Below are 18,858 nucleotides of genomic sequence, written 5' to 3' on the forward strand. Positions count from 1 at the left end.
TACAAAATTCGTGATGTCATTGTTTTTTGTGTTTTTTTTTCTTTTCTTTTATTGGATATTTTCTTTATTTACATTTAAAATGTTATCCAATTTCCTGGTTTCGCCTCTTGAAAACCCCATCCCATCCCCTCCCCCTGATTTATGGGGCTGATCTCCTAACCACTAACCCACTCCCTCCTGCCTCTCTGCCCTGGCATTACCCTACAACTGCTGTATTGAACCTTCACAGGATCAAGGACCTCTCCTCCCATTGGTGCCCAACAAGGCCATTCTCTGCTACATATGCTGCTGGAGCCATGGGTCACCCCATATATACTCTTTAGTTGGTAGTTTAGTCCCTGGGATCTCTCGGGTGTCTGGTTGATTGATATTGTTGTTCTTCCTATGGTTGCAAACCCCTTCAGCTCCTTCAATCCTTTAACTACTCCATTGGGGATCCTGTTCTCAGTCCAATGGTTGGCTGTGAGCTTTGCTTCTGTATTTGTCAGACTTTGGCAGAGCTCTCAGGAAACAGCTATGTCAGGCTTCTGTCAGCATGGACTTCTTAGCACTCACAGTAGTGTCTGTGTTTAGTGACTGTACATGGGATGGATCCTGTGATGGTTTGCATATGCTTGGCCCAGGAAGTGGCGCTATTAGAAGGTATGGCTTTTTTGGAGCAAGAGTGTCACTGTGGGGCTGGGCTTAGAGAACCTCCTCCTAGCTGCCTGAGGATGCTCAGTCTGTTCCTGGCTTCCTTTGGATTAAGATGTAGAACTCTCAGCTCCTCTCAGCTCCATCCTGCCTAGATGTTGCCATGTTCCCACCTTGATGATAATGGACTGAGCCTCTAAACCTGTAAGCCAGCCTCAATTAAATGTCATTTATAAAACTTGGATTGGTCATGGTGTCTGTTCAAAGCAATAAAATGTGAACTAAGATAGAAATTGGTACCAGGGAGTGGGGTATTGCTATGATAGGCCTGACCATGTTTTTGTTTGGAAGAATGTGGATTTTGTGACTTGAGATTTGGAAAGCAGTGGAATATTTTAAATGGGGCCTAATGGGTTATCTTAGTAGAAATGTGGAAACCTTTGTTACTTAGAGATCTACATCTTCATCCAAAGGAAGCCAGGAACAGACTGAGCATCCTCAGGCAGGTAGGAGGAGGGTCTCCAAGTCCAACCCCACAGTGACACTCTTGCTCCAACAAGGCCACACCTTCTAATAGCCCCACTCCTTGGGCCAAGCCTATGCAAACCATCACAGATCCCCAGGTGCGGCAGTCTCTGGATAGCTTCCTTCGGTCTCTGCTCCACACTTTGTCTCAGTATTTCTTCTGTAAGTATTTTCCCCTTCTAAGAAGGACTGTAGTATCCATACTTTATTCTTTAATGTTGAATAATATTCTGTTTTGTAGATGTACTACATTTTCTTTATTCATGCTTCAGTTGAGAAATATTTAGGTTGTTTCCAGTTTCTGGCTATTACGAATAAACTGCTACGAACATAGTTGAGCAAGAGTCCCTTTGGTACAATGATACAGTTTTTGGGTATTTGCCCAGGAGTAGTATAGCTGCATCTTGAGGTAGAAGTATTCTCAGTTTTCTGAGAAAGTGCCAAGTTTATTTCCAAAGTGGTTGTACAAGTTTGCACTCTGTGTAGCAATGGAGGAGTGTTCACTTTTTTCCACATATTCACCAACCTGTGAAATCTATCACTTGAGTTTTTTATCTTAGTCATTCTGACAGGTGTAACATGAAATCTAAGAGTCGTTTTGATTTACGTTTCTCTGATCACTAAGGGGTTTGAACATTTCTTTAAGTGTTTCTTGGCCTTTTGAGATGCCTCTCTGTTTAGCTCCATACCCCATTTTTCACTTGGGTTATTCGGGTTGTTAATGTCTAACTTCTTGGGTTCTTTGTAAATTTTAGATATTAGCCTTCTGTCAAATGGAGGGTTGGTCAAGCTCTTTTTCTAATCTGCATGCTGACATTTTGTCCTATTGACAGTGTCTTTTGCTTTACAAAACTTCTGTTTCATGAAGTCCCATTTATCAATTGTTGATGTTAGAGACTAAGACATTTATGTTCTGTTCAGGAAGTTTTCTTCTGTACCAGAGAGTTCAAGGCTATTTCCCACTTTCTGTTCTATTAGATTTAGCATATCTGGAATTATATTGAAGTCTTATTCCACTTGACTTGACTTTTGTTTATGGTGATAATTATGGATCTATTTGCATTCTTCTTCATGTACACATCCAGTCCAATTAGACCAGCACCACTTGAAGATGCTTTCTTTTTGCCATTGTATGGTTTTGCCTTCTTTGTCAAAAATCAAGTGTCCCTAGATGTGTGGATTCATTTCAGGGTCTTTGACTTGATTGCACTGATCAACCAGTCTGTTCCTATGCCAATGCCATGCAGTTTTAACTTATTACTCTGTAGTACAGCTTGAGGTCAGAAGTGTTGATACCTCCAGAAGTTCTTTTATTGTTCATGATGGTTTTGGATATCTTTTTTTCCATACAAATTTGAGAATTATTCTGTCAGTGTCTGTGAAGAATAGTGTTGGAATTTCATGGGAATTGCATTGAATTTGTAAATTGCTTTTGGTAAGTTGACCAGTTTTACTAAGTTAATCCTATTGATCCATGAGCATGGGAGATCTTTCCATCTTCCGATAACTTCCTCAACTGTAGGAAGTCTCTGGTAGAATTTTTGTGGTCTTTGTGTATACTATCATATTATCCACAAATAGCAATACTTTGACTGCTTCCTTTCCAAATTTTATCTCCCTCATCTCCTTTATTTTTCTTTAGCTAGAACTTCAAGTACTTTATTGAAGATATATAGAGTGGACAGCCTTTTCTTATCCCTGATTTTAATGGAACTATTTTAAGGTTTTCTTCATTTAATTTGATGTTAGCTATGTATTACATTTGTTATGCATTTGTTATGTCTATATATGTGACTTTTATCCCTGATCTCTACAAACTTTTAACATGAAGGGATGTTGGATTTTGTCCAAGGCTTATCCAGAAACGAGTGAGATGTTGATGTTTTTTCTTTCAGTTTATTTTTATGGTGGGTTTCACTGATGAATTTTCATATATTAAACCATCCTTGAATCCCCTGGAATGAAGCCTACTTGATAGAGGTGGATGATGGTTTTGAAGTGTTCCTAGACTAGGTTTGTAAGTATTTTTGTAATAACATTCATAAGAGGAATTGGTCTGAAATTCTCTTTTTTGAGTCTTTTTGTGGTTTAGCCATCAGGGTGACTGTGACTTTATAGAATGAGTTTGGCAGTATTTCTTCTGTTTCAATTTTATGGAATATTTTCAGAATTATTGTTATTAGCTCCTCTTTGAGCATCTGGCAGAATATTGCACTACAATCATTTGGGCCTGCTTTTTTCCCCTGTTGGGAGATATTTAATGACTGCTTTTTATTTCCTTAGGGACTCTAGGGTGGTTTAAATAGTTTATCTGATCCTGATTTAACTTTAGTAAGTGTTATCTTCCTAGAAAATCATCCATTTCATTTAGATTTTCCAATTTTTGTGGATACAGACTATTGAAGTAAAAACTAGTGATTCTTTGAATTTTCTCATTGTTGTTTTATCTCACTCTTCATGTCTTATTTTGTTTATTTGGATATTCTTTCTCTGCCTTTTGTTTTGTTTGACTAAGTGTCTATCTTGTTAATTTTTTCAAAGAAACAGCTTTTGTTTTGTTGATTCTCTGTATTGTTTTCTTTGTTTCTAACTGATTGCTTTTAACCCTGATTTTGATTATTTCCCATCTTCTATCCTCTTCTGTGTTTGCTGCTGCATCTTCTTCTTCTTCTTCTTCTTCTTCTTCTTCTTCTTCTTCTTCTTCTTCTTCTTCTTCTTCTTCTTCTTCTTCTTTTTCTTCATCTTCTTTTTCTTCTTCTTCTTCTTCTTCTTCTTCTTCTTCTTCTTTTTCTTCATCTTCTTTTTCTTCTTCTTCTTCTTCTTCTTCTTTTTCTTCTTCTTCTTCTTCTTCTTCTTCTTTCTTCTTCTTCTTCTTCTTCTTCTTCTTCTTCTTCTTCTTCTTCTTCTTCTTCTTCTTCTTCTTCTTCTTCTTCTTCTTCTTCTTCTTCTTCTTCTTCTTCAGAGCTTTAAGGTGTATTTCTAAATTGCTGCTATGAGAACTTTCTAATTTTTTTTATGAAGTACTTAGTGCTATGAACTTTTCTCTTTGAAGTGCTTTTATAGTGTCGCACAAATTTGGGTATGTGGTGTCTTCATTTTTATTGAATTATAGAAAGTCTTTAATTTTCTTTCTTTCTTCCTATTTTTTTCTTCTATACCCTAATGTTCACTGAGCTGTTCAGTTTCTAAGAGTATGTAGGATCTTTGGTATTTCTGTTGTTTTTTGAATTCTAACTTTAAACCATGGTGGTCTGATAAGATACAGGATATTTCAGTTTTCTTGTATTTGTTGAGACTTCCTTTGTGACTGACTATATGGTCAATTTTGGAAAAGGATCCATGAGGTGCTGAGGTCCATTCTTTTGTGTTTGGGTGAGAAGTTTCATACCTATTCAGTATGGTTCACTGTTTGGTCCACTTGATTCATTTCATTACTTAGTTTCATTATTTCTCTGTTCAGTTTGTGTCTAAATGGCTTGTCAATTGGTGAGAGTAAGGTATTGAAATCTCCCACTATTAATTTGTGGGGTTTGATTGCAATGTTACTGTTTCAAATGTGAGTGCCCTTGTGTTTGGGGCACAGATATTCAGAACTGAGATACCTTGTCTCTTTTGATTAATTTTGGTTGAAAATCTATTTTATTAGATATTAAGGTAGCTATTCAAGCTTGATTCTTGTGTCCGTTTACTTCAAAAACTTTTTTTCTAGCCCTTTACTCTGAGGTTAATGTCAACCTTTATTACTGAGGTATATTTCTTGTATGCAGCACAATAATGGATCTTGTCTTTGGATTCTATTCTGTTAGCCTATGTCTTTTTATTAGAAAATTTAGTCCATTGATGTTGAGAGATATTAATGACCAGTGATTGTTACTTCTGATTATTTTGATGTTGTTGTTGTTGTTGTTGTTGTTGTTGTTGTTGGTGGTGGTGGTGGTGGTGGTGGTGGTGTGTGTGTGTGTGTGCGCGCGCACATGCGCACATCCCTTGTTTTTGCTGGTATGGAATTACTTTTTTCCTGTTTTTTTTTTTTTCAATGTAGTTGTTCTCATTGGGTTGGAGTTTTCCTACCAATATTTTCTTTAGAGCTGGATTTGGGGTGGATATTGTTTGGATTTGAATTTGTCTTTAAACATCTTATTTTCTCCATCTATGATGTTTGAGAGTTTTGCTCCGTATAGTAGTCTAGGTTGGTACCTCTAGTTGTTTTAGAGGCTACAAGATATCTCTCCAGGTCATTCTAGCTTTTAGAGTTTCTGTTAAGAAGTAGGATGTAATTTTCATAGGTCTAATTTTTTATGTTATCTAGCCTTTTCTCCCATGAAATTTAGTATTCTTTCTTTGTTCTATATATTTTGTATTTTGATTATTATGTGCTGGGAGTATTTTCTTTTCTGGTCCAGTCTAATTGGTGTTCTATAAGGTTCTTGTATTTTATGAACATCCCTTTCTTACAGTTGGGAAAGTTTTCTCCTACAATATTGTTGAAAATATTTTCTGGGCCTTGGTGCTGGGACTTTTCAACTTCTTCTATACCTATTATCCTTAGATTAGGTCTTTTCATGGTATCCAATATTTCCTGTGTATTGTTTTTTAGGAATTTTTAGATTTAACATTTTCTTTGACTGCTGTATCAATTTCTTCTATTGTAACTTCTACACCTGAGATTCTGTTCTTTATCTCTTGCATTCTGTTGGTGATGTTTGCAGTTGTTGTTTCTGTTCCCTTCCCTAGGCTTTCCATCTCCAGAATTCTCTCAGTTTGTGTTTTCTTCATTGCTTCAATTTCCATTTTCAGGTCTTGAACAGTTTGTTTCCTTTACTTATTTAATTATGTTTTCTTGTATTTGTTTAAGTGATTTGCTTCTTTAAAAGCCTCTACCTGTTTGATTGTAATTTCCTCTATTTCTTTAAGGGATTTATTTATTTCCTAAAGGTCTCTGTCATATTTATATGTTTGGACTTAAAGTCATTTTCTTGTATACCAGTTGTATTAGGATATCCAGAGCTTGCTATAGTAGAGTAGGTGTGCTTTGATGGTATCATATTTTCCTGGCTTTTGTTGGTTGTGTTCTTTTGATGGCCTTTAGTCCCTGGATGTTCCTGTTGTAGGAGTTATTGGGAGGGGCCTAACCTCGATGATTCTGGTGTGGAATGCCTCTGATCAATATTCTTGTCTTGTATGATCAGTAGTTCTGATGAATGTGGGCTGAGGAGTGGTGTTTTTCCAGAGGACTCAGAAAGCAGGAAAGATCAATGTGGGAAGGGACTCTAACCTGTGTGCTTCCAGATCAGCTAGTCTAATCAAGGTGTTAGGTAGGAAATAGGATAATGGAACTCTGCAGGGGGGATAGCAGGTGGCTTATCACAAGCAGCTAGGGGTGTCCCACAGGACTCAGCCTGACCTTCTTCCTTTATAATAGAGCCTATAGTTTAAAAGATTTACATTTATTTATTTATTTATTTATTTATTTATTTACTTAGATATGTGCCAAAACACATATGATATTAGAAGACAACTTGTCTCTTCTACTTCCTCAATGTAGGTTTCAGAGATTAAGCTTATGTCATTGGGCCTAACAATGTTCATGATATTTCATATACTGATTCTTCTTAATCGCATTACACAGAGAAATCTTCTAGAATCAGGTCTTATTCACAATTCTCTTAGTTAGTGTGATTATTATATGTCACCACATATCATTCCTTTTGCCTGATATATTTTACTCTTTTACTTGGATAGAGATCATATTTTATTTGAGTGCACATGTGTGCATGCGTATACATACAGACACACACACACACACACACACACACACACACACCCTCAAGATGCATATCTCTCTATCTCTCTATCTCTCTATCTCTCTATCTCTCTATCTCTCTATCTATCTATCTATCTATGTTAGTTACTAATACTTATAAGAAAAAAGTACTATCTGAAAAATATTTAGGTTCTAGAAAGATGGGCTAGGGTGGTTACTGTGCTTCAAGGTGCATAGTGCTTTTTTAGAGCATCTGAATTTGGTTCTCAGCACCTGTACAGGATGGCTTACAACCTCTTATAACTTCAGTAATATGGGTATTTGATGCCCGTGGCCTTATCCTCTTCTGTCACCTCCATTAATGTGCTTATACCACTTGACCAAGATAGATAATTAAGACACTTATATAAGAGTTGTTGGTAAAGCAGGGAATGAATCTGCTCATAAGAGATTGTCTGTCATTCTCAAAGAATTATTAAGAATATATATTTTTAAAAATTCTAAAATCAAAACATACATTTTAATATTCAGCTAAAAATTAGACAACTCACTGAATGATATTCTGGAAAATTATGCTTCATGTGTCTTTTATTTCCTTAAAGATACGGTTGAATTGAAATAAATTATTCAATTACATTTACAATTCAGATGCTCATTTTCAAACATCCTTTTTACTGTGCATAATGGGCTATTTTTCTCTTTGAGTGTATGTGGGTTCCCACAGAAATGGTAAGATAGACTATATTCTGAGTTCCACAGTCCTTTGCTTTGTAATATCAGAAAACTAAAATATAGATCATTTATACTTTATTTTCTATCTATTTCTTCTAGATGAAGAATGCAGCATATTTAATCTTTCATGAAATTGAAGATTATGTTACAATACCATACTTCTTTATAGTTGAATTTTAGAAATTCCTAAAACCTATGGTACATTTAGGCTTATATTGAGCAACAGAGGATGTGTGATTATAAATTTTGTTTTGGATCTTCTATTAGGGGAACACCTCTATTCATGTATCCTTGGACAACCCCCCTTTATTTAGTGAAAGTAGTCCTCTTTGAGGAAATGTGCATGTTGGGAAGAATACTCATGGAGCAATGACAGAGGAAGGGAACCCCTGTCTACCCAGTCAAATCAGCTAAATCAAAAGAGAAGATATGATTATAAAAACTGTTCAAGCCTTTAATCTCAGCCCTCATGAGGCAGAACCAGGAGGAGAAACTCTGTGAGTCTGAGTCCAGTATGGTCTACAGAGCGAGTTCCAGGACAGCCAGTGATTCACAGAGAAACCCTGTATCAAAATAGCAAACCAAACAACAACCATAAGAACAAACCCATGATCTGTTTGTTCATCCTACATAATGATGCATTACATATATTTATTTTTACTTTAAGGATGTACTTACATGAAATACTTGTGACAATAATTTCATATGTTCACACATCCCTCTTATATAAGAACTCAGCCTTTCAGAAAGTCTAGAGGAAGAGAGAGAACAATACACTTCAGCAGAAGAGTGAGTTGTTAGCATTAACATCACAAATTTACATTAAACAGACATTAATAGATGCTGGTAACATTTTGGGGAAGAGAAAAGTAGGAACAAGATGTGTTCAAATGATGAGTCAAATTCCAGATGTCCTGAGTTAAAATCTCAGCAACCACATGGTGGCTCACAACCATCTATAATGAGATTCCATGGTCTCTTCTCGTGTGTCAGAAGATAGCTGAAGTGTACTTATATATAATAAATGAATCTTTTAAAATGTTGGATTTTAATCATTCAATTTGAAGTCTTGGTTTACATTATGAATTTTATAAAATAGTTGCCCCCAGAAACATTAGATCTAGAAACATGATACAAATAGGAAACTCTTTGCATATCCTTTTAGAACTAAAACTGAATGCATGCATATGACTCAATGTAGTAAATATATTTTGAATTATACTATGGGCCAGGACACTCTGTTGACAGTGGAAAATACTAAAGTATAATCTTACATTACTGGTACATAAAAAAGGCAACTATGATAGGACTTTTGTAAGATGGGTCAAATGATGATTCTTCAGAGGTGTCAGTAACCTAAAATATAGAAATAACAAAAGACATTTAATGAGAAAGGTCTTCTGTGGTGTGTTTGGAAAGATAAATAGGAAATGATAGGTGACAAATTAAGAATAACTATTATGCTAGAAATTAAAACAAACGATGCTTGTATTAATGAAAGGTTTATGTCAGGTGTTATTCCTCATTTTTCATAATATGCTCTGACACAGTATTTTTCCCTCACTAGTGTACAGAGGCTTTTGGACAATCTTCATTATATTAGGTGCTGCTTCTGGTCTGTCAGGGGGATTTCTGCTGGTATACGGAGTGCCCTTTGCCAGTGCTGGGTGTTATAAAGTTGGAGGTGGCTTCCTGATGATATCAGGTAAGTTGTTGCTTCACTTTATGGACATAAACTACAACTACATTGTCATGTGCATAAGTGTATTTTCCATAAAATCTTTACATGAAGATAAACTGAATCAATAAGAAATTGTGATTAAATTAGTCATGGTTAATGAAGCATATTTTTCCAATGTTAACTTTTCATAAAAATTATTTTCTTATTCTACATATAGAAAATTTATTCTTGGTTGTATTACAGAAAGATCATATTTAACAATTTATGTGCATTTTCAAATATGTTGATTGCTGTTATTTTCTCCTCTAAGTACATGAGAGATATGTAAAAATGCATAGGGTTGGGGGAGACTTGAATGTGATAAAGTGTTAATAAATTTGAGAAACTAATATGCAATCACTATGTCAGTTTTGTAGGTCCATGTGGCAAGAATAAAATGAAATATAATGTTCATGTCTTTAGACAAAGGATGAAAAAATTTTGTTTAGTTTGTAGAGTTTGTGTTTTTCCTAACATCATTAAAACCATAATGCTTTAATAAGGGACACCATTATACTAGCCTAAAAGAAATGTCATACTTCTTGAGCTACATACAAAGTTAACAACATGAAGGCATTTCTATTGGATAGATAAATATAAAGGCCCAGAGAGAATACATAGCAGGGTATAGTAAAGAGAAGTTGTGAAAAAAGCCATGGTAATATGTGCAGTTGTATAATCTATATGTATATATTCACATATATGTACATTTGTATATTTGTTATAGAATACCTAAATATAACCAAGTAATATATTCATTAACTTTATGCATGGATATCATTTTTCTTCAAGCCACTTAATATATATTGTCTCATCATTTTTTCAAAGTCTTATACATCAATTGTCCACTTGATACATACATGAAATTGCAGATGTCACCTTAGAAATACAGAGGAAATCTTGAAAAATTCCTTGGAGACAGGCTTTTAAGTCCTCAAAACCAGAAAACAACAAAGAAATACATTTGTCTAACTGGAGAAGCTTTCTGGGAAATGAAATAGGAATAGAGACATAAGTAATCATGAAGGCAAGAAACAGGTTTGGAAGGTGTAAAGATAAGAAGCTCTCTTTATTAAAACAAGCCAGTTAAAAATTCTAGCAAGTTTCAGTGGCATAGGTCTTTAATCTCATCACTTGTGAACCAGAGGCAGCCAAGTCAGCCTGGCCTACCAACATAGTAAATTCCAGGACAGCCTCAGCTCCGTAATGGAACCATGTCTTAAAATAAACCATCAATTGATCCATCAATCCATCAATCAACCAAATACACTTTTTGGCATAGAACAGGGAGTACATGCTTGGCTGAGGAACTATGGACCACCAATGACTGCTAGAGCAATGAGAAAGCTAGTGCTTCCTCATCTGACAACAGTCCACCAAATAACCCCACAGGTATAAACATATGAACAATACAGATTGTACACAATGGGTTGAAATATAAAACAACAATAAAAAAGAAGGAAGGGAGATAGTTTAGGGAGAAGAGCCAGGTGGAGATTGAGGGAAGGAGGGAAGGCAGGGAGAATATAATTAAGACGCATTGTATATATCTATGAAATTTTGAAGGAATACATTTTTATAAAGGAAATTTAAAATACAAAGAAGTAGGAGGGGTGTGAAAATAAAGAATATATTTACCACAATCTAGTTTATAATATATGCACAAGTGTATATATTCTGTATGCAATGACTTATGATTACTTCGAGAATAATAGATAAAATAATAAATGAAAGTATTTTATGTGAAATAATTTTAATAGTTTAGTAAGCATTTGTAAGAAACAAATCCATATCCAATTGAGTGAATTTGAGAGAGAAATCAGTTTAAAATCTTGAATATAGAAAGCTGTGGTGCCCAGAGTCCAGCTTGTAAGTGCAGAAGTAGAAATAACTCAAGTGCTGAATGTCATCGACAGTTACTGGCTCTGAGGTAAAAATGAGTATGGGACACATGAAGAAACTGGAGATTATATTCTCCTACAAATAAACTAAGGTGAACACAGTATATAAAATCTTCACATATCTAATTTTATCTTGTTCATATGCCTATTTTGGAACTCATACCATTATGATATTGCTTCCCTAAAGAAGCCAGATTTTTAAACAAATATAGTGTCTGTTTTCCCCCCACCTCATAAACAGAACATTAGCTTTAAAGAGACTCAAAATTTCAAAGCATAGGGAAAGTACACTTACAGTAATACTGGCAGCCACATGGCATATGTATCTCACATGTTATCTCTCATGTTAATGTGTAATTGTTTCCTCTCTTGATATTATCATGATTTATATAACATGTTGCTGACAGTGAGCAGGGCACGTTTTTTTGGACAAATGGACAAGTCAAAGCTATCTAATTTCTTTTTCATTTATGGACTTTATTAATTTTACATCATAATTACAGTTCCCCTCTTCTCAATCTCCCCTCACACAGCTCCTCCTCTATTCCCTTCTCCCTTTCTCCTCCTAGAAAGAGGAGGTCTCCCATTGCTACCAAGCCATCCTGACACATTAACTCACTATGGAACTGCACATATCCTCTAACACTGAGGGCAGATCAGGAAGTCCAGTTAGCAGAACAAAATCACCAAACAGGCAACAGAGTCAGGGTAAGCACCCACTCCAGTGGATATGGGACCTACATATATGGGATATATGTGGGATATGTATGGGATATGTATGGGATATATAGGGACATAGATATCCTTAGATCCAGCCTGTGAATGCTTTGTAACTGATAGCTCAGTCTCTTTGAGCCCCCAAGAGTCCAGGTTAATTGATTCTGTTGATCTTCTTGTAGAGTTCCTACCCGATCCGGGTTCCATGATCCTTCCTGCAATCCATTCACAATACTTTACAAGCTCCATCTAATGTTTGCCTGTGTGTCTCTGCATCTATTTCAGTCAGCTGCTGGGTAGAGTCTCTCAGAGATCAGATATACTAGAGTTTTGTCAGCAACTGTCAACAGGGTGCTGAGGGTACCTGGAAGAGAATGGGGGACAAGAGACGCAAAGAAGGACGCCAAGACAAGAGTCTGATCAAAGCAACAATTTTATTTTTTCCCAAGGCTGAATTTATACCATAAAAACAGAGAGAGGTGGGAAGTGGGAAATATTTATGCAGGCCAAGAACACAGTTCCTGTGGTCAGACAATCGACTGACATCAACAGGATGTCAGAAAAGTCACAGGTTGGTCATATCTATTAGTCAGGAGGATGTTGGTTTTTCAGAAAGGTTACAGGTCATCACATTGGGCATCTTGACCTCAGATGTATTTCTCAACAAGGTCACAACTTTATCATATCATTATTCATCTTGACCACCAGATTTGTATTAGTCTTCTGGAGCTGGCTGGTGATTTTCCATGAACCCAGTCATACTTAACTCTAACCATAATATTAACATCAATAATGGAGGGTTTCAAGGGCATTGCTCTCAACAAGCAAGCCTAACCGAGTATAATTAATACTGTCAGGGATTGGTTCTTGCCCATGAAGTGGGTCTCATGTTGAGCTGCTTATTGTTTGGCCATTACCTCAGTCCTGCTCCATCCTTGTCCCTGTATTTCTTGTAGGCAGGGCAAATTTTGGGTCAAAGTTTTGTGGGTGTTTTGGTATTCTCATCCCTCCATTGGGAATCCTGTCAGACTACAGGAGATGGCAACTTCTGTCTCGGTATCTCCCACTCTGAGGGAGCTAGAGTCACTCTCATAGACACCCTGAAACCTTCCCCCATCCCAAATCTCTTGATACACCTCACCAATTTCTGTTCACTCTACTGGCCCTCTCCCTCCTGCTCTTCTTTCATCTGATACCCATTCCCCTCCCTATCCCCTCTCCCACCAATTTCCTTCCCTCTATCCATTACAGTGACTATTTTATTCCTCACTGAGTGAGATTCAAGCATCCCCTCTTGGGCATTCCTTGATATTTAGTTTCTTAGGGTTAGTGAATTGTAGCATGGGTATTTTGTACTTATGATTAATGTCCAATTATAAGTCACTGCATATCACATGTGTCCTTCTGGCTCAAGGTTACTTCACTCGGGATGATATCTTTAGTTCCCTCCATATGCCTATGGATTTCATGATGTCTTTTTTAAAAATATCTCAACAGCATTATTCTGTAGATGTACCACCTTTTCTTTATCCATTCTTCAGTTGAGGGACATCTGGGTTGTTTGAAGTTTCTGGCTATTATGAAGAAAGCTGCTATGAACATAGTGGAGCATGTGTCCTCATGGGATAGTGGAACACTTTTTGGGTATATGCTCAGGAGTGGTATAAAAATGTCTTGGGGTAGAAATATTCCCACTTCTGTCAGAAAGTGCCAAATTGAACTTCTGAGTAGTTGTACAAGTTTGTACTCCCACCAGCAATAGAGAAGTGTTTGAACTGGCCACTTTTTAATGTCTTCCTACAGCACAAATAATTATATGTGAACATTTTCTTCATTCTATGGAATATTTTCTCAAGCTATTATTGCTTATATAGAAAAGACAAAAAACTATTTCTTCTTTTTGGTAGGGGTGTTTAAATATTTGGGATGAACATGTAGAGGTATTATTAAGATAAATTTCTATAGTTACCTTACAGTATTGTTGAAATTTAGGTTTCTACTTCTATACTCCTAACTTTGCCACATATATTTGTTTATTTTAAGCCAATAGAGAAGCTGTTTTCTTGTGTAATTATTATTTGTTATTTTCATTCCTGTTCCACCACCTCCAAAAGGACTATGGCTATATATTTTCAAGTAGACACTGTTTACCTTGACTCAAATTCCTAATGTGAAATCATTGTATGGGATTATTGCCATTGGTTAAATATGATACTATTCATCTAAGTTGGAGGTTTCTGTGTAACGTCTCTAAAAATTAGCTGACATGATTCAAAATCATAGCTTAGATAAGTGCCTGGAATTTTCTACTATTTTGAGTATATGTATCTTGCTTTTGATAAAAATGCTTCATAGTTTCTTCATAATTATTGTCTACCAGATTATTTTGCATTTCTTTTTAAATGATTTTGACACAAGGTCAAAACTTCTAACATAAATTAAATAAGCAATACATCAGTCAAGTTAAACGTAATATCTTCAGTTTGATTAATGTGTTGAAAATTTTACTTAAACCACAGATTTATAGATACAAAGATTTATAGATAGAAAAAGGGGTAGTTTAGTGGGTCAATTCTTCAGAAAAAAAATGAAATATAGGAGCTTAGACTCTAAAAAACCAAATAACCCTATTGAAATTGGGGCACAGAGATAAACAGAGAATTCTCAATAGAGCAGTTTCAGATGGCCAAGAAGCACTTAAAGAAATGTTCAATAGTCTTAGCCATCAGGTAAATGAAAATCAAAATAATCCTGAAATTCCACCTTACACCTATCAGATTGGGTGTGATCAAAAATTTAACTGACAGCACATGTTTGTGAAGATGTAGAGAAAGGGGAAGAGGTGGTTTTTTTTTCTGTGTCCTTGTTATGTCATTTGGAGTAACTTATTCCCAGTTATATTCCATTTACCTGATAATTTCATTTTCTCGTTAAAGCTGGATAAAATTCCATGTGCCACATTTTTATTATCCATTCATTCATTTATAATCATTTGTACTGATTTCCCTTACTTGTTATTGTAAATAGGCTATCAGTTAACATGGACAAGCAACTATCTCTGTTGTAGGATATAAATGTCCTTTGGATACAAGCTCAAGAGTGATGTAGCTACTTCCTATAATAGTTCTATTTCTATACTTTTCAGGAAAATCTAACACTGATTCCCATAGTGGCTGTACCAGTTCACACTCTCATTAACTCTGAACAAAATTTCCTCTTCCCTATGTTTGTACTAGCATTTGATGTCATTTCACTTTTTGAGGATATCCATTCTGACTGGGGCAGGAGTGAATCTCAAGGCACTTTTAATCTGAATTTAAATCATGTCAGGCATAGACATTTTTATTTCTTAAAAAAAAAACCTCTCCCATTAGAGGTCCTCGGTCCTGTGAAGGCTCGATGCCCCAGTGTAGGGTAATGCCAGGATCGGGAGGCAGGAGTGTGTCGGTAGGTATGAGAGTACCCTCATAGAAGGAGGGTGAGGGAGGATGGGATAGGAGTTTGCCAGAAGGGAAACCAGGAAAGGGGATAACATTTGAAATGTAAATAAATAAAATATCTATTAAAAACCCATTCCTCTTAAATGTGATTCCATTCTACAGTGTGCTTTTTTTCAATTGATTGCTTTTTTTTCAATTGTTTTTTGATCATAAAGTTTGTTCTGCTTATGTTGAATAGAATTCTCTATGTTTGTCCATTGTGATCATGTGTTATCTATAGTTATGTTATCTGCAGTATCCATACTGATTTTACCCAAGGGAGTTCAATTATTGAAAAATTTCCTTAATGGTACTGGATTTTCAGTTGTGGTATTGATGAAATCATCACCTTTTGTTTTTCTTGATTTTTGAAGAACAATTTATTGTACTTATGGTTTCTTGTATTTATCGTTGTCATTTCTTTTCACTTTGAAAATATCCTGACACTTTATGTAATATGTAGATATTTTTATAGAATAATATATTTTATTTGGAACATGTTGCTTTTGTTCCTGGAGTATCTAAAATTCTCACTTTGTCTTTGGCTATTTGCCTACATTAATTTTGTTTTATATGCCTATATAAACATATACATAGTGAAATAATTGTTGTAATTATGAAAATTAACATACATAGCTTCCACATTGATGTCTTTTCTCCCTGTTGTTTGAGTACTTTGTATCCACTCTCTTAAATATCTAGAATAAAGTACAATATTATAAAATGAAGTTATATGTTGTACACCATATGTTATTCACTCTATCTTACTAAAGATGTTGTAACCTCTTGGTATTGTATTTAAATGGACATTTAAATGTGGTATGAAAGATACCAACCATACACTCAAAGAGACAGGTGAAATTTTCATTTTCACAGAGGCTGAAAATGAAAAGTTAATGCTCTGAAGGGATCTAGAACCACTACAAAGTTCTTGAAGTTTTTATAAACCAGATAACAGGTGGCATTTGAGACCCATAATCACCAAAGTATTTCCCATTATAGTTAAAAATGTTACAGAAACAGGAGCTACAGAAATAAGAATTCTACAGGTACATGTTGGCAGGTAGTAATAAAAGCATAGAAGCTTTTTATTTAATTGGATATTTCTTTATTTACTGTTCAAATATTATTCCCTTTCCCAGTTTCCTGGCCATAAATCCCCTATCCTCTTCCCTCCCCTTCTTCTATAAGAGTCCTCCCCTCCCCATCCACCCCCTTTACTGCTCCCCTTGACATTCCCTTTCACTGGGGGTCCAATCATGGCAGGACCAAGGGCTTCTCCTTCTATTGGTGCCCAACAAGGTCATCCTCTGCTACCTATGCAGTTGGAGCCCAGGTCAGTCCATGTATAGTCTTTGGGTAGTGGTTTAGTCCCTGGGAGCTCTGGTTGGTTGACATTGTTGTTCTTATGGGGTTGCAAGCCCCTTCAGCTCTTTCAATCCTTTCTCTAATTCCTCCAGTGACGGTCCCGTTCTCAGTTCAGATTTTGCTGCTAGCATTTGCCTCTGTATTAGACATGCTGTGGCTGTCTTAGGAGACATCTATATCTGGTGCATAGAAGCTTTTTAATTGATAATAAAACCATGTACATTTAAGAGTTAGCAATACAAACACTGTTAAATGGCAATAAAGAAATCCTTTTGTGGCAGCATGCATGATCTACAGTATAACTCCTGAGTAACGAGCTGAGACAATTTTTCCTCCATGCAGCCTCTGGCATATGTTTGAGTTTTAAAGATAAGGGTTAATGACTTTATCAAGCACAAAAATAAGTACACTTAGGTAAAATTCTAATTGTCTACTTCACACAATCTTATAGTTCTGGGCTAGAATTTCAATTAAGTTATTATAACAGAGTAGCAATTTCACTTTGTTAGGTGCCTGTAGAAGAGTACTATGCATATATATATATATGTATATATATATATGTATGATATCTTATCTATTATAAAAAATTATGAAGTGGATATGATGTTTAATACATATATAAATTGTTTAATCCATCAAAACCGCAATTCATATAATCAGAATAATTACAGCAGGTATCATCTCAAGCATTTGTCAAGTTTTTTGTGATGAGACACTTAAAATTCTATCTTGTAATTCTTGATACATTATGTTTGCTATGTTCATTGTATATTGCAATCAACTAATAAAACATATTATTTCTTTCTAGTATAACTATAACTTTTGTACTTAAGTCCTTCAATCCTTTAACAATCCACAATTTCTCATTAAGTAATTCTCTACTAGGTAGCTAACACATTCTAGATACTGGATGCTGTTGAGATTATACATATTTGTCTTTTTTAAAAGTTCCATCTCTCTCCTTTATTATTTTGTTTTATATGTACAATGTTTTACATGCATGACAATCTGTCCAACACATATATGTATGAAGCATAATAAAGAGGTCAGTAAATGACACCAGATCTCCTGGAACAGTAGTTATAGATGGTTGAGGACTACCATGTGGGTGCTAGAAATCAAACCCAGGTTCTCTGAAGGAACATCCAGTGCTGATAACTGCTGAACCATATCTCAGACCCTTGTCTTTCATTTTCTTACTAATTTAATTTAACACAATATTTTTGAGATTATTTCATGTTTTTGTAAATGACAGAATTTAGGCTTGATGCCTATAATTTCCACTTTTGGAAGGTATGATATATGTCTGTAATCCTAACTCTTTGGAGATATAGTCTGAAGGTTTATGATCAGTTTAGCTACATAATGAGTTTGAAGCTAACCTGGACTACTTTAGACCCTATCTCAAAGGAATAAATAAATAAATAAATAAATAAATAAATAAGGAAGGAAGGAAAGAAAGACAGAAAGAAAGAAAGGAAGAAAGAAAGCTAATTAATGCCAATGACAGAATTTCATCTTGTTTTATAGTTTATTTTGGCACATTTTCTATGGTACATTTTATATAATATAATTCTACATAAACACACACACATGCACAAATACATGCACATACAGTATATACTAAAATTTCATCATCCATCATTCCATTACCAACAACATTATTCATAGACCCAGAAAAACAAGTATATCTAAATTTTATGGGTCTAATTGCACATGTAATGCCTACAAGAATTGCAGGGATAAAGATCAAGCAGAGACAGAAGGAATGGCCAACCAATGACCTGCCCATATTGAAATCCAATCCCTGACATTATTAAGGATACTATATTATGCTTGCAGAAGGAACCTAGCATAACTGTCTTCAGAAAAGCTCTATCCAGCACCCAATGGAAAGAGAGACAGAGATCCACAGCTAAACATTGGATGGATCTCAGAGAGTCTTATGGTAGAGTTGGGGAGAAAGATTGCCAAACCTTAAGAGGACAGGTACTGCACAGGAAGACCAAAAAAGTCAAC

The 18,858-nt window shown here is 35.4% G+C and overlaps 1 protein-coding gene across 1 annotated transcript in view; it reads left to right on the top strand.

Annotated features, from left to right (window-relative positions):
• The window catches only part of LOC102554937 (transmembrane protein 182-like), a 66,960-nt gene that overhangs the window by 28,011 nt on the left and 20,091 nt on the right, over window positions 1-18,858 (top strand). Inside the window, exon 4 of the mRNA XM_008773359.4 lies at window positions 9,222-9,359. Coding sequence (XP_008771581.2) covers window positions 9,222-9,359 — 138 coding nt within the window. The remainder of the gene's footprint in view (window positions 1-9,221; window positions 9,360-18,858) is intronic.

The sequence above is a fragment of the Rattus norvegicus genome, chromosome X (genome assembly GCF_036323735.1).
Source record: "Rattus norvegicus strain BN/NHsdMcwi chromosome X, GRCr8, whole genome shotgun sequence".
Lineage (NCBI taxonomy): Eukaryota > Metazoa > Chordata > Mammalia > Rodentia > Muridae > Rattus > Rattus norvegicus.